This window comes from Piliocolobus tephrosceles, chromosome 18, assembly GCF_002776525.5.
Source record: "Piliocolobus tephrosceles isolate RC106 chromosome 18, ASM277652v3, whole genome shotgun sequence".
In the NCBI taxonomy this organism is placed as follows: Eukaryota; Metazoa; Chordata; class Mammalia; order Primates; family Cercopithecidae; genus Piliocolobus; species Piliocolobus tephrosceles.
The window spans coordinates 4,932,597-4,947,188 of record NC_045451.1 but is presented as its reverse complement, the minus strand read 5'-3'; the positions used below and the strand labels follow the sequence as shown (position 1 = coordinate 4,947,188).

General features: G+C 36.5%; 1 protein-coding gene across 2 annotated transcripts in view; it reads left to right on the top strand.

Moving 5' to 3' along the window:
• The window catches only part of ZNF407 (zinc finger protein 407), a 464,509-nt gene that overhangs the window by 171,938 nt on the left and 277,979 nt on the right, over positions 1–14,592 (top strand). Inside the window, exon 4 of one of the 2 annotated variants that reach the window (XM_026455188.2) lies at positions 552–626. The exons of the other annotated variant lie outside the window; for it this stretch is intronic. Coding sequence (XP_026310973.1) covers positions 552–626 — 75 coding nt within the window. The remainder of the gene's footprint in view (positions 1–551; positions 627–14,592) is intronic. 2 annotated transcript variants of the gene reach the window in all.

The following is a 14,592-nucleotide window of genomic DNA, read 5'->3' as shown; positions in this document are numbered from 1 at the left end:
TTGTTTGTTTTAGTTATTGATATCTAGGTACTTCAATACAATTTTTTTGTGCCATAGATACAGTAAATATTTGTATTATTTTTAAAAACCTCTCTTCAAGTTATTACCATGTTTTTAAGGAAGCTCCATGAAAGCCATTCTTTTTCTCTTTTATGGTCCTTTAAATATTTAATAAAATGACATTTTCTCAAACTCATTTCCTGATTGAATTGTGATGACCTCGGGGCTGTGCATGTTATACTGAGGTATTGCTTCATCCTTCTTACCACCTGGAAGTGAAGAAAGGGATTGAAGAACTACAATCATTGTGCTCTTTTGCTCACTGTTAGGGTATCCAAGATGAAAATGAACCAGTCAATTTAGATGTAGACTTCTTTTGAAGTCCTACACTATATTTAATCTGTATGCAAGCTTTGGTGTAGCAAGAGTGCCACTGTAATATGCTTTTTATGCTATGTTTGCATATAGATATTATTCTCAAGTACTTTTTGTACAGATTTCTTACGGAGAGTCAAGATTTAGTTTTATAATTACCTTTATTTATTTTTTAGGGTTGCTTTTGTGATGAAGAAGCACTTAAATACTCATTTACTAGGCAAGCATGGAGTTGGCACCCCAAAAGAAAGGTAATTTTCATTTTTTTTTCATTTAAAAATACAATTTGATTTTTATTTTAGGCTTTATTTAATGACAGACTTCTAGAATTTTTTTTCACGTCACTTCATCATGTTTCTATTTGTGGTACTCTTGTCGAATATCATATTTTATGCCATCGTTTCACAAAAATTTAACATATTTTAATTAAAACTTGAGTCTAGAAGTAGTTGAAAGCATTTGGAGGACTTTGAATTTGTGAAACAACCTTGAAATATTAGAATAATTAAATTAGAGGGAATTACCTTCTGAAAATGCATTTGAGTGTGCTAAAACAAATATGTAAAACTCAACTTTGTTTAATTATATATTCTTATTTTGAGGTTTTAAAATAACAGTTTTGAATTCTTATTGTAGACTTAAAGATTGCTGATATTAAAAAAGAAATACATCTTGTGTCATTCCCCAAATAATACTACAGTTGCCATGTCATGAAAAATAACACTACAATTACTATGTCATCAACTGCCAGGTTTTCTTTTTTCTTGCTACTGTATCATAATTAGCTTCATCACATAGACTTAATTATATTAGGTGAACTGAAATATAGCAGTGTCAGCTACCAGGTGAACATGGCTACTTCTGATATTTTAAATCTTTAAAATGTGCAGCTCACTCAAAACTAGCGTGAACACTGGCAGTTTCCTTAAAGTCAGGATAGATTTTCAGCCCCCCTCAGATTCTCCAAGGTAGGATCCAAAATTCTACAGATACTCTCAGAAATTTTAGTTTTTTTAATACTGTTTTCAAAGGTCAATAGTGGTGTAATTTTTTCAGTTACTCTGAAGCCTGAGGTCTTCAGTCATGTTTGTAAATGTTTAATAGTCTTTTTAAAAATATAAAATGCTCTTAGCAGTATTTTCTCTGTTTATGGGAATTTAAGTTGACCTTTCTGTCAGGCGTATTGTTTTCTTTAGTATAGTAGTATGGGCACAGACTGCTACTGAGTCAAAATTTTTGGATCTTGGGATGTCTCCTTTGCACCCATATGTTTGATTTCCTCTTTCTCTCTCTCTTTCTTTCTTTCTCTCTCTCTCTTTCTTTCTTTCCCTCCCTCCCTCCCTCCATGCTCCCATCCTTTCCTTCCTTTCCTTCCTTTCCTTCCTTCCTTTTCTTCTCTCTTTCCTTTCTTTCTTTTGATTTGAGATGGAGTCTTGCTCTGTCACCCAGGCTGGAGTGCAGGGCGCATGTTGGCTCACTGCAAACTCCACCTCCCAGGTTCACACCATTCTCCTGCCTCAGCCTCCCAAGTAGCTGGGACGACAGGTGCCTGCCACCATGCCTGGCTAATTTTTTGTATTTTTAGTAGAGACGGGGTTTCACCGTGTTGGCCAGGATGGTCTCAATATCCTGACCTTGTGATCAGCCTACCTCCGCCTCGCAAAGTGCTGGGATTACAGGCTTGAGCCACCATGCCCAGCCGATTTCCTGTATCTTTCTTTGTAACATTGTATTTAATAATTGCAGCCAAAATACATGCATTGAATGTGTCAGGGATGCATTATTCTTGAAATTTAAAAGGATGCTATATTTTTAAAAGAATAATTTGGGACATGTCAAAGTTATGTTTCATAAGTGTTGTTTAAGTATGTAGAAACAGAACATATTTGTAATTGCTATGGTTTCATTGCTTTCACATGCATTACCTCAATTAATCCTTCTTTGACCTTATTAGCAGTTCATTATTATTCCAGTTGTATAGATCTAAGGACTGATCCTAGAAAATACAATAATCATTTATTCAATATCGCATAAATAATAAATGATGGAACTGTTACTTTTCTGACTCTGATTTCAAAATAAATTTGAACGAAAGCAGTCGAGATTGTGTAAGTAGTAAAAAGAAAATATTCCCAACTGTACTTTTAAATAGTATACATTTTTAATTTAACTATGTCATTTTGGTTTTTACTTAGAAGTTTTTAAAAAATTGAAGAATTGTTCATATTGTTTTACAGGGAAAAATTGATCTCCCCACATATGTGTGTCTATGTATATATGTTCATGTATTAAACACCTTAAAATACTAGACACACCCTATATATTACGAATTTGAGAATCAAAAATTTATTTATTTATTTATTTTCATTTACCCTTTTTGTTACATTCCAGGATACTTTTTTTTTCTTTTATTTAATATTTATTTCTGTCCTGAATATATAAAGGGATATTAAAACTGAGGCAGGAGAAAGATTGGATTTGTCCCCTCTGGCACATGGTAAGCTCTTCTCAGGTACTGACACTGTTTTTGTCCTCACATCAAGAAATGAATCTCAAATGGGAAAGCACACCCACCATCTGGATCGGTACCTTTTAAGTACTCCAAGCAGCAACATTCTTCTAAACCAAACGTCTTCCACTGAATTGTTTTTCCTTGTAAAAATTCCTTGAGAGGACTTCTTGTTTTTGACGTCTGCTTATATGGCACTCTTTCCTGTTACAGGGAAATACTACATGGGAATGCCAGGGCCCCAGCAGTAGTGTAATTTTCCAGTAGACACCTGTAGCTAGAGCAAATCAAGATTTCAGTGGTATAATCTAGAGCCAGAAATGCCAGTCTCCTTGTTTCCATTTCATCTTCCTGCCTTCCTTCTGGTGGTTTTAGGAAGCAAACCCTTCATCAGCATGCTGAACCATCAGTCTGGGCATAACCATTCTCTAAATTAAGTTAAACATTTTTCTTACCTATTTAAAGCATTAAAGCCTTGGTTATACTTTTGCAAGCTTGCTGTATTTTAATTTCTCCAGGACAATATAATCCGTTTTAAAAAATGTTTTGAATTTGATTCTCCACTCTAATGCATTGCGTATTATAGCAAATAGTAATAGAAGTTAGCTAAATAGGCTGTGACAATTAAATTAATAATGCATTTTGTTTGCAAGTATTTAGGCCTTGTGCTTTGACTGATATATGCAAAAATTATAATTTATTAAAAACAAATCCATATGCTTGTTGTACTATAAAGTTTGATGCTCCAATAAATTTTGTCAGCATGACTGTCATTAGAAACAGAAAACTAAATTATTTCAAATATTTTCTTTGAGACTCTGTGAACACCTGAGGTGATGGCTTGTGTAAGATTATACTTTTTTGTTCCTACATCTGCATTAAATTATTTTAGTGTAGTATCCTACAGTATTTCTGAAATCCTACACACTTAAATTCAAACAATTACATATAACCACATTCAAATCACATTCTAAAATAATAAACTCCAGTTAACTTGCAAGTTCATTTGAAAGTATTCCCTATTTTAAATGAGTAATTCTCTTTGTGGTATAAGTAAGCCAAAGCATCTTTATGACTCTTTGAATTCACTAGTAGTAATCTAGAAAACGAGCTTATCTACAATTATCACAATTGGAACAGCCATACTAAGTATATCTGCTGTGAAAGCCAGGTGCAATTACAATGGAAGTGGATGGTATTAGTCGTTCAGTGCTGGAAATCAGCTGGGCTTTGAATGACTGTAAATAGGAGGACAGGGAAATGATTCGTGTAGAGTTTTGCATCTGAGCCGTTGCTTTTGTGGTGTCAGAGATGCTGTCAGGACATATCTGCACTGGCAGTGTGTCAAGAAGGCTGATAAACTCAGAAAACTACCAAAGAAGAATTTTAAATTAGATGAGTGTATCATAAAGTATAAGTGTTAAATAATTTCATAACCCAGGAAAAGTACTTGTGTTTTTACTGGTGAATATTCAGATCAGAACCTTACATATTTCTTCCAGTGCAGCCATTTTTGTTGGCGTCTGTGACGTTTCCTACCCTCAGTGCACTGTTGTTAGCATAGCTGTTGGGTGTGTTCGGACTACTGGGTTTGGCTCGAGGCTTGTTAGTATTTTTGCTTAGGCTAAGATTTTCTCTGAGGTTCTCCAGATTACTGAGCCCTGAAATTTGCGCTGGCCTCTCCCCTTTTATGATACATTTGGGATTTGGGGTTAGCTGTCTTTCTTTTAGCAGCAACATTGATCTTACTGATGAGTCGAATCTTTACCCCACCTAATGTAATTGTGGGGAGATGTCCCGGAGCCCTGATGCTTGTTCTAATTTCTTTGAAGCCACTATAATAGGACATGGCATTGTGCAGGTCTTTTGGAGACTCTTGGCTCCTTTTTCTCTATTTTCTCAAAAACTTGGATATTTATAATTTGAAGTGGTATAAAAGCATCATTGCTTTCTATTTTTCAAGCTTAAACAGGAGCATCACCTTTTTTTATGAAACATAAAAATATCTGAAACAGCACCTGCGGAAAAGCACATGCACCTGGCACGCACATGTCACTCACATGTCACCCACATGGCATACACAGCATGCACATGGCATGCACGTCACTCACATGGAATGCATATGGCACACACAGCACACATGTCACATGTCACGTCACATGTCACACGTGGCACATACATGACACACACGTCACTCACATGTACACACAGGACACCCACATGGCGTGCACGTCACCCTCATGGCGCACATGACATGTAAAACATGGCATATGGCACGCCATGCACATGGCACACGTCACATGTCACACACATGGCACATACATGGCACGCACATGACACGTCACATGGTGCACACAGCATGTACATGGTATGCGCATGTCACTGCACGCACATCACATGTCACACACGGCACGTACATGTCACATCACTCATTGCACACATGTCACATGCCTCACACGGCACATGTCACGTCATATGCCACACATATCACATACATGGCACACACGTCACACATATCACATCATACACAGTCTGCACGTCACTCATGACACACACATGACACACCATACACACATGTCACATGACGCGGCACACACATCACATGTCACACACTTGTCACTCATGTGCATGGCACATGGCACATGTCACCCGCGTGGCATACAAGGCATGTACATGGCATGCACTTGTCACTCACATGGCTTGCATATGGCACACACGTCACTCACATGGCACATATATGTCACACGTCACACAGGACACATGTGGCACACACATGACACAACGCTCACATGGCACATACATGATGTGTGCAGTTGTGATGCTTCACAGAGTTGTTTAGAAGCTTAGCTGCTGTTCTATGAGAAAAACCATGCGTTTGTGGAAACCCTGAGGAACTTATTGGGGAACAGATGAAATTTTTTCCTATTAGAAGATATTCTGTTGATCATATATGATTTATCTCCTAAGTCACAGTTGTCACTCTTTTCCACTTTAAAGAAGTAACTTCTAAGTTGTTCTTGTTGCATATATTTTATTTTATTAAAGGGAAAACAGTTTTCCTCTATGACTCCATAGTGAATTTCTATAAGGTAAACACTGTTTTATCGTTGAAATGGTTGATTTATTCTAATGGATGTGTTGTGATAGTGTCTTCTGACTGATATGTTCTTCATGGGTTCCTTCTGGAGTATTTTTTGTAAAACCTTTCAGTCACCTGTGTGTCGAGGCTTCGGGCTCTCCCCTTAACCCACTACTTATTAGTCTTTCCCTTATTTCTTCTTTTCTGTCCGTAGTTAGGAATATTTTTTCTTTTTCGTTTGTTTTTCCCATGAGGGCCAATTTAGGAAAAATAAAGTGTTTATGGGCTTCTCTCCACCTTAAAAAATATTTACACAAGAAATAATTCTGTTGGGCAAAAGTGGAGGAAAACATGTCAGTTCTTTCCATTCTGGGTTGCTTATTTTGTTGAGTGGGGAAGGGGGTTATATTTTGATGACGTATTGCTTTTGCATGAGCTGGGAACTCTTTTTGTTTTTTCATTTTTTCCATCTCTTAACCTGTAAACCGTTAAATGTGAATAGTATCTATGATCACATGACCTGGTTTTATTGTAAAAAAGTAGGACTTTTTTTTGTTTTTTGGAGACAGAGTTTCTCTCTTGTTGCCCAGGCTGGAATGCAGTGGTGTGATCTTGGCTCACTGCGACCTCCGCCTCCTGGGTTCAAGTGATTCTCCTGCCTTAGGCTACTGAGTAGCTGGGATTACATGCGCCCACCACCACATCCGGCTCATTTTTTGTATTTTTAGTAGAGACGGGGTTTCATCATGTTGGCCTGCTGGTCTTGAACTCCTCACCTCAGGTGATCCACCTGCCTCGGCCGCCCAAAGTGCAGGGATTACAGGTGTGAGCCACCTTGCCCAGCTGTAAAAGTAAGATTTAATAGCGTGATAGTCCTGCTAAGTAAATGTGTTCTACATGGGAAGATTGCTAGAAGTCTTATCAATTCATCTAAAGCCAAAGTGTCTATTTTTAGAAAATTTCTCTTATACCATGTTTGCTAATAAACCAACAATTTACTAAGGCACATGTGGAGATAGGAGGTATGCCCTCATATCCCAGCAAAGTTACCTTGCTGGGATCGGGAAGTATTTCTAAATTCTATGGGTAATTCTGTGGGTAATGTAGATGATCTGTGGTTGCTTCGTCACCAATGTGTTATTACTAGCAATAATATTTTATAACTTCTGCTTTATAAGTTTTGCAGGTGACAGTTAAGAAAAGTCAGTATCTGTGCTGCAGAATCTCAGGATTGCAGCAGATACGTATGGCTCCTCTGCGGGGTGGAGTGCCCTGTCTTCAAGCTTCTCTCTTTGTTGGGTTCCTCAGCTCTTAGGAAGCAATGTCACTGGTACTCCTGCATCAGTTACGTCGTCAGATGTGACATAAAATATCCGGATTCCATGTATTTGTCAGTTAATTTACTTTGATGTCATGATTACTTATTTCTTCGATTCATTTCTTAATGTACTTTCAGTTTTAGCTTTCAGTTATTTCCATTGCTACAGAACTGCTTTTCTTCACTGCCTTGTTTCGTTTTCTTCCTTCCATAAATTGACTGTGCTGATTTAGCACAGTTATGACAATGACTTAAATTTAAGACTATTTTAAGAAGTAACCTTATAAAAGTTATATATTTATTGTAAAGATAGTATTTAGGAGGCTGTTCATGGAAATACAACTTTCTTTTAAGACTCAGAGGAATCATTTCTCTCTGGTCTTTATTCTAGAGAAAGTTGTACTTTTCTCTAATACTTCGTTAGCCTTTGATACTAGCAAATCATGTATGTGATTGAGTTTTCCTCTTTATGTTTACTGCTGGGAAGCTCATGGCCAAAATTGTGATCCATCTCTAGTGAGCAGGATGGCGTTAAAGGAATGCATTTTATTTACTACTGTTATTTCCAGTTTTATTTATTTTTTCCTTATGGGAAGTCCCATTTTATGTCAGCAATATATTTTAAAAACCTTCCATAAATCAAAGCTCATGTAATTCAAGGGCAGTTTTGCAATAGAAATTGTGTTTGAGTAAAACCAGTATTTTTCTAGAAGTGCATGTATCTTTAGCCATTTGATTTTGGGGGCCTTGTATTGAGCATTGTGCATCTGTGCGATTAGGTATATTTTAACTGCTGTGCACTTCTGTGTAGCGCTCCAGTGGTGCTTTTTACTTCTCAGAATTATTTATTTAAAAACACGCTTGCTTCTAAAGTTTGCTGAGCAGACCCAGTTAATAAGTGCTCCCGAGGAAAGGAGAGGATTCCTTTCCTTTTATACCAGAGTCCTTGCTCTCTAGCTGTATAAAAAATACTGTTTCTTTTAGTATATCTTGGTTGTCTTGGAAAAAAAAAACACCACAGTTTACTCCTTTAGTAGAAATTATCATGATAGAGGTAGTGAGTTTTTAAGTGTTAGTAGTGTATGTCACAGAAAGTAGATTTTGTTTCTTGTTGCTTCTAAGATTCATTCCTTAATTTTAATCTAGGAAGTGTCTGTGTATCCTGGATATTATTTTATTTATAAAGTAAATATAAAATATGAATATATAAAATAAATAAAATATTATTTTATTAATAAACTTGAATATTATATGATTTTATTCTTTAGGAAATATTGATTATCATATAGTTATTTATAATATGTGACAAATAGAACTATTATTCGTGCTTAAGGGTTTTTGTGGAGGTGAATGATAATGGGGCATCTTATTTGTTCACCTATTTATTCTCTCAATAAACATTTACTACTAGGTTCTAAGACTTAGGCGATCTATAGTGTTTGAAGATGACGCAGCCTCTGTTCTCATGGACTTTAATCTTGGGGTTGATGTCACAGGTCAGGATAGAGAGGCAAGACATACACAAAAGATAATTTTCGTAGGTGTAAGACTGAGGATGTTGTTCCAGGGAGTGTCTGGGAGAGGTGCTACTTTAGGATGAGTGGTTAGGAAAGCCCCTCTTGAAGGGTATTTGAAAGGTGGTTAGAGCAGTTCCACCAGGGAGCACATTTCAGGTTCCTTGGGAGGAGTGGGAGAGCTTGGTGTGTTTTGTTCCGGTGTGCCTTGAGCTGAGTGGCCTTGCGCACAGGTTGGGGAGAGCGGTCTAAGGTAAAGAACTAAGATCCCAGAGTTATGTGCGTTGTTTTAGGAAATGCTCACCAGTGAGGGTATTTCACTGAAGAGGGTGTAGTGGAGAGGAGAATATGGGCATGTCAGAATGAACCTGGGAACTGAGTTGGAATCCAGCTGAACAGGCCGTGGCTACTGTGCCAGTCGTCTTTTCATCTGTCTGTAAGAGAAAGCCAGCAAAGTTGAGAACTCCTTGGAACTGTAACTCTGACAACGTGGAGTGCAGAGCCCAGGGAAGGAGCCTAGGCTGGTGGATTCACAATGTTTCTGTGGCATTCGTCCTGAAACTCCACCTCCTTTTTGCTGGTTTACTGCCTGGTCTCTTCTCTTCCCCAGTCACTAATTTAGTTTCTTTCTCTTCAATTTCATATTGCTGACCAGCCTGCAAATAACCCTTTTAATCCTGTTTTATTTTGTTAAAATCTTTCCCTTACCTTTGTATCTGTGTGTTTTTTTTTTTCCTCTGTACTTTTGTTCTACCTATTCTCCAATACACTCATATAACACCCCACCTCTCGTGGTTGCCAGTCCAAATCATGTCTTTATTTCAAGTCCCAGTCTGATGCCCTGGCTGCTGTCTTCTATGAGTCCTCTTCTTGTTTACTCTGTCTCTAATTGATCTTCTTTTTCATCACATTCCTATGGAACATTAGAGAATAAAAAGTAATATATATGTTAATATGTGTTTAGATTGGAAATACCTTTATCAAATCCTTCCATCTCCCCAAAAAGAAACCAAAAGACTGTAATAATACTGCGTACATTATAATTATGTTATTCAGTACCAGTTCAGTGAGTTATTAGGCCGGAGATATATGGTTAGTACCCTTATAATCTTTACTAAAATGGCAATTATTTCATTCTCTTGCCTCTTACATAGAAATAAGATAAAACTGAATTCTGTAGAGATATTGAACTATACCTTTTGTAGTATGAACCTTCCAGTTGCCCTTGTGTGTAATAATACATTGTTGTCTGCTGTGATAAATTAATTTTTAAAGGATTTTTCTTTTCTTCTACCATTTAGTCTAGTAGTTCACTCAGATTTGGGGTATAAGAATATTTGCCGTTTTTAAGTTTTAAAGAATTGAGGTGTTTTTCTTCAGTTGGCATCTAGAATATTTTTGGCCATTATTTCTTTTATTTCACTTAAATTACTTTTAGAACACTGGGGCTTATACAGCTGGACTCTGACTAAAATATGCCTTAAGCTCTTATCTTTAACTCCCAGTCATTGCCAGAATTAAAGAGAACAAAGGCCTATATGTTCACTGCAGTCTTCAATTATGCCTAATTACTAACTTTGATACAGTTTCATTATACAGTACTGACTTTTTGTGAGCAGTTCTTTATGATGTCTTGGTAGTTGCTTATAAAAGTCCAAATTAAAATTTTTCGTGAGGAATTTTCAGGAAACAGAATCTATCTGAAGTAATTTTCGTCAAGTTGCATCAAAGCAATTTGATCATTTTTATGAGAAACAAGATATTTTTATTTCGTTATGCTACGGTGCTATGACAGGACAAAGGAAGTAGTTACATAGGTTTTTTCTACAACAGGATTTCCCCCAGTTCTTGGTCCTAGGGCCACTTGCATGATTGATCTATTGTGAGCTTAGAACAAAGGAATCCTCTACTAACACTGTGGTGTTTTCTCACACTTAGTACTCATAGGAGAAAACAAGCAGATTATTGATAATCCCATTATTTGACATCTTGATCTTGTGATCATCCTCAGGTTCTGCAAGATGTCTGACTGTCGTTTCCGTTATTCCTTTCGAGAGCATTAAGGCATTGTTTGATATTTTTAAGATACTGCTACCTCCTCAGGTTGAATTATATGAACTTGATATTTACTATGCTAAAAACGGTCAAATATTGTTAATTTCATATGAGTCAAACTAATTTTATGTAGAAATGTTTCTAGTATATGATGTCAATATAAAGATCTGCTTTTCAGGGAAATAACCCTTTCCATTGAGATTTAATTTAATCCAGTTTTTTATTGTTGGCTTAGACATAGCATTGGGCAGTAAGCCTATCGTGGAAGAAGGCTGGTCAAAGTGAGATGAGAAGCAGTCTCACCTTGGTGAAATGTATCAGCTTTTGGTGAACCTGACATGAATTTATCGACACCGTCAGTATTTTCACTCACTGCCATTCAGAAAGCCATGGCTCTGTGTACTTTATTTTCAAGGCTCAGATTTTTTCTCACTTATTCTGTGATGCCTTTCCTAGACTCCATTCCAAATAGTCCCATCTTACCACTTAGAATGCTGATTTAGCACCATTCTATTTTGCCTTCCTTTTAAGAAGGCGTTTGTCCTGTCTCCAGACTAGATGGTTAATTTCTTGAGGGCTGGTCTCAGCTTCTCTTTCCTGTCTGCGTGTTGAAGAAGGGGATTCACACTCAGTAAGTACTGCTGGATTTAGGATACCAAAATCTTCATTGAGATTTTTCTTTTTCATGGTAGTCTTTTACTCAGCCTGTCTAATTTATGATACACAGTCCCAGTAGTATTGCACCTTGCATAGTTTTATGGAACTTTATATGGCACTGCCACTTATCAAGTCACTCTCAAGTTCATTGTACTTAGAATGAATGTCATCTGTGATGCTGAGGACAACGTTTCCCCTCCTTGGTTGGCAGATTTTGGTGAAACGAATGTGAATTTATAGTTCTAAAATACAAAAGCAATCATACTGTTTAAGTATGGAATGTTATCATTCTAAAGGTACTAATTTTTTAAAAAGACATTCAAGACATTTTTAGTTGTGAAGGTCTAAATAATCTTTGCTTTGTTTTTTCATGCTAATCACACAAAGGATTATGGGAAACAGCAGATTCAGCAGAAGATGTGGATGAAAGTTTTTATTTAAATTAGACACAAATTTTCTTTGAAGTTAATTAAAACAATAATTTCTCCTTTCATTGTCACTGTGCATTGCAGTGTTTAGAATGCCTTTTTCTCTTTTCCTATTTATGATTATGCAATATGGGTATGCCATATATTTTTGGCAACTAGATAGTGGCAGACTTATTTCTGGATACAAGTCTTCTAAAACTTATGCCTTTTGCCTTTGAAAAAATTATATTGTTAATATGATAATAAAATGTTGAACATCAGGAGAAATTTTAATTAATGGCATGACCCCAATGCTTATTTTTAAAATTAATACTTTTAATAATGACAATATATGAGCATATTTCAAAGTTTCAGTGTGTTCAAAAGAATATGAAAATATTCTTCTTCTTTATTTTCAAACTAATTTCTTTATTGTTGGTTTTCTTAGCATTAACTCTTTTTCCTTAGCTGAAACAAAAAACAACTTTAAAACTTACATGGAACATAACTGTGTGAAATCAATAAAGGCCAAGCTGCTCTGGTTGAGGCTGGAGGAGGGTCACAAAGACCATGTCAATTGTGGAGCAGTTTCTCCACGTCTCACAGAATCTATGAGGCACTTCGTCAGATTAAAGAAAATATCTTTTATATACGCAGCTCTCTTCTCTTACTTATTTGCTATTGACTTTTGTAGATTTGACATCCATAACATTGTCTATTCCTAAGACATGAAACTTAAATTTCTGTAGATTATTTTGAACTGGGTGTGTTCAGAGACCTCTGTGACAGAGTTCGTAACTAGTGAGAGAACCCACAATGTGAATCTCAGTATTGTTTTATTAATTTTTCTTTACTCATTGTATGTTTCTAGAACATCTGAAGAAGTGATGAAAAACAAAACAGTTTTGGCAAAAGAATCCAACTGCTGAAATTGGTGAAGATAAATAATAAAAAGTATTTTGGATATAATCATTGTTAGCTAGAAATACAAGGTTGGCATAAATCGATGTCTGGAGTGTAGTATTTCTAGTTTTCAGGTTTGGTGTTAAATTCACGAGTTTTTATTACTAAATGAATAAGTGTTTATTACTAAATGAATACATAAGGTAGCTTTGTGGCTTGAGGCGTGATCATGATTTCCACATTCATAAATAAGATGCACACCATATGCTTGATGTGTAAACAAAGAAAAAGGGATTTTTGAAATTTTTATTTAGTCCTTTAGTACAAAAACTACCCCATTCAGTAAAGGAGAAAAGTTTGTTTCTTGTTGGAGGTTATGAATGTAAAGTGTGACTTTCAGCAAAAATGTAATTTGTTAGAAAATTATTAGTGTTTATTTTAAGATTTTATCTGAAATAACAGTGGTGAAATAACTTGAGCAGCTATTCAACTCATTACTATGATGAGAAGAGTTGGATTTGGACATTTTATTTTAGGAAGTATTTTTCTTCCTATAACTTGCAGTTGGCAGAAGAGGGAACATCAACTGACCGTGTTGTCAGGAAGCGTTTTCCTGGGAGGAAAGACCTTCTTAGAGGAGAAGGCCATGAGTCAGCGCGTGCTCTTTGTAGAGGAGAGCAAGCCTTCTCAAATGGGGTGTGTCTCATGGAGGGAGAGCTACCGCCAGGCTTTCAGGCAGCTGACTTGCCCCTCACCTGTTAACCAGGACTTCATCAAGCTGCCACCATCTGAGAAAGAAGTGTTGATTAGCGCTATCTTAGGAAATGGAGGCATTTTGACAGAAAGTTGCCAGCTGCCAGGTGTGACATTGAGTCCGGAGAAGTTTCTCTCCGAAGCCTCTGGTGTTTGGTTTGTCACTGAGCTCTGCCTTAAGGCTGTTTTCCCTCCTTGTGAGAACAGTGGCAGAAGCCTGTGAGATCCGGCTGACCCGCCTTGCCTCGCCGCCGTGTGCATGCTGTCAGCGCCTTCACGTGTGTATTCTTCCAGCCAACTCCATCATCTGCATTGTCTTCATTTTGGTACCTTAGGTTGATGTTACCCAGTAATGAGGTACTCAAGACAGGCTGTGGAGTTCCTTTTTCTCTTTAGTGGCATAATTCGTAGCTTTATTAATGATCTTATATTTATAGAATCACTGAGGTTCTAAAGGGGTCACATAATTTTTTTTTTTTTTTTTTCCAGAAATACTACTTGACCAGCTTTTATGAGGGAAGGTCTATTCTACTGGGCTTTTTAATGGCCTCTGTTCATATGTCTTGCAAATGTCATTGGCTTACTTTATTTAATTTGTCCTAATGCTACGTAGCTCATTGCAGAATAACAGAATCACACAATTTTGGATTTTAAGAGAACCTTTAAATTTCACGGATGTGAAAGTTTCGAGAGAATTGCCCTAGATAAACTAGGTTATCAAATTTTTGGCAATTAAAAAATGGTCTGTGTCTCCATATTTTATAATATAACTTCATAACTTCACCTTTTTTGGTACAAATGAACTATGATTTCATAGTTCTTTGGTAAAGCTATGCTTTCTCATGAGTGATCTTTTGGTAGAATTGCATATGATGCTTAATAACTTCTCAGCACTTTTAATTTTAGTAATTGGTGGCAAATTATGTGCAACCTAATACATTTATGAAAGTTAAATTTCCTCCCCTTTTAGGATGTTTTTTGGTGAAAGAGAATGTATAAAAAATAGATGTCTGAATATATTT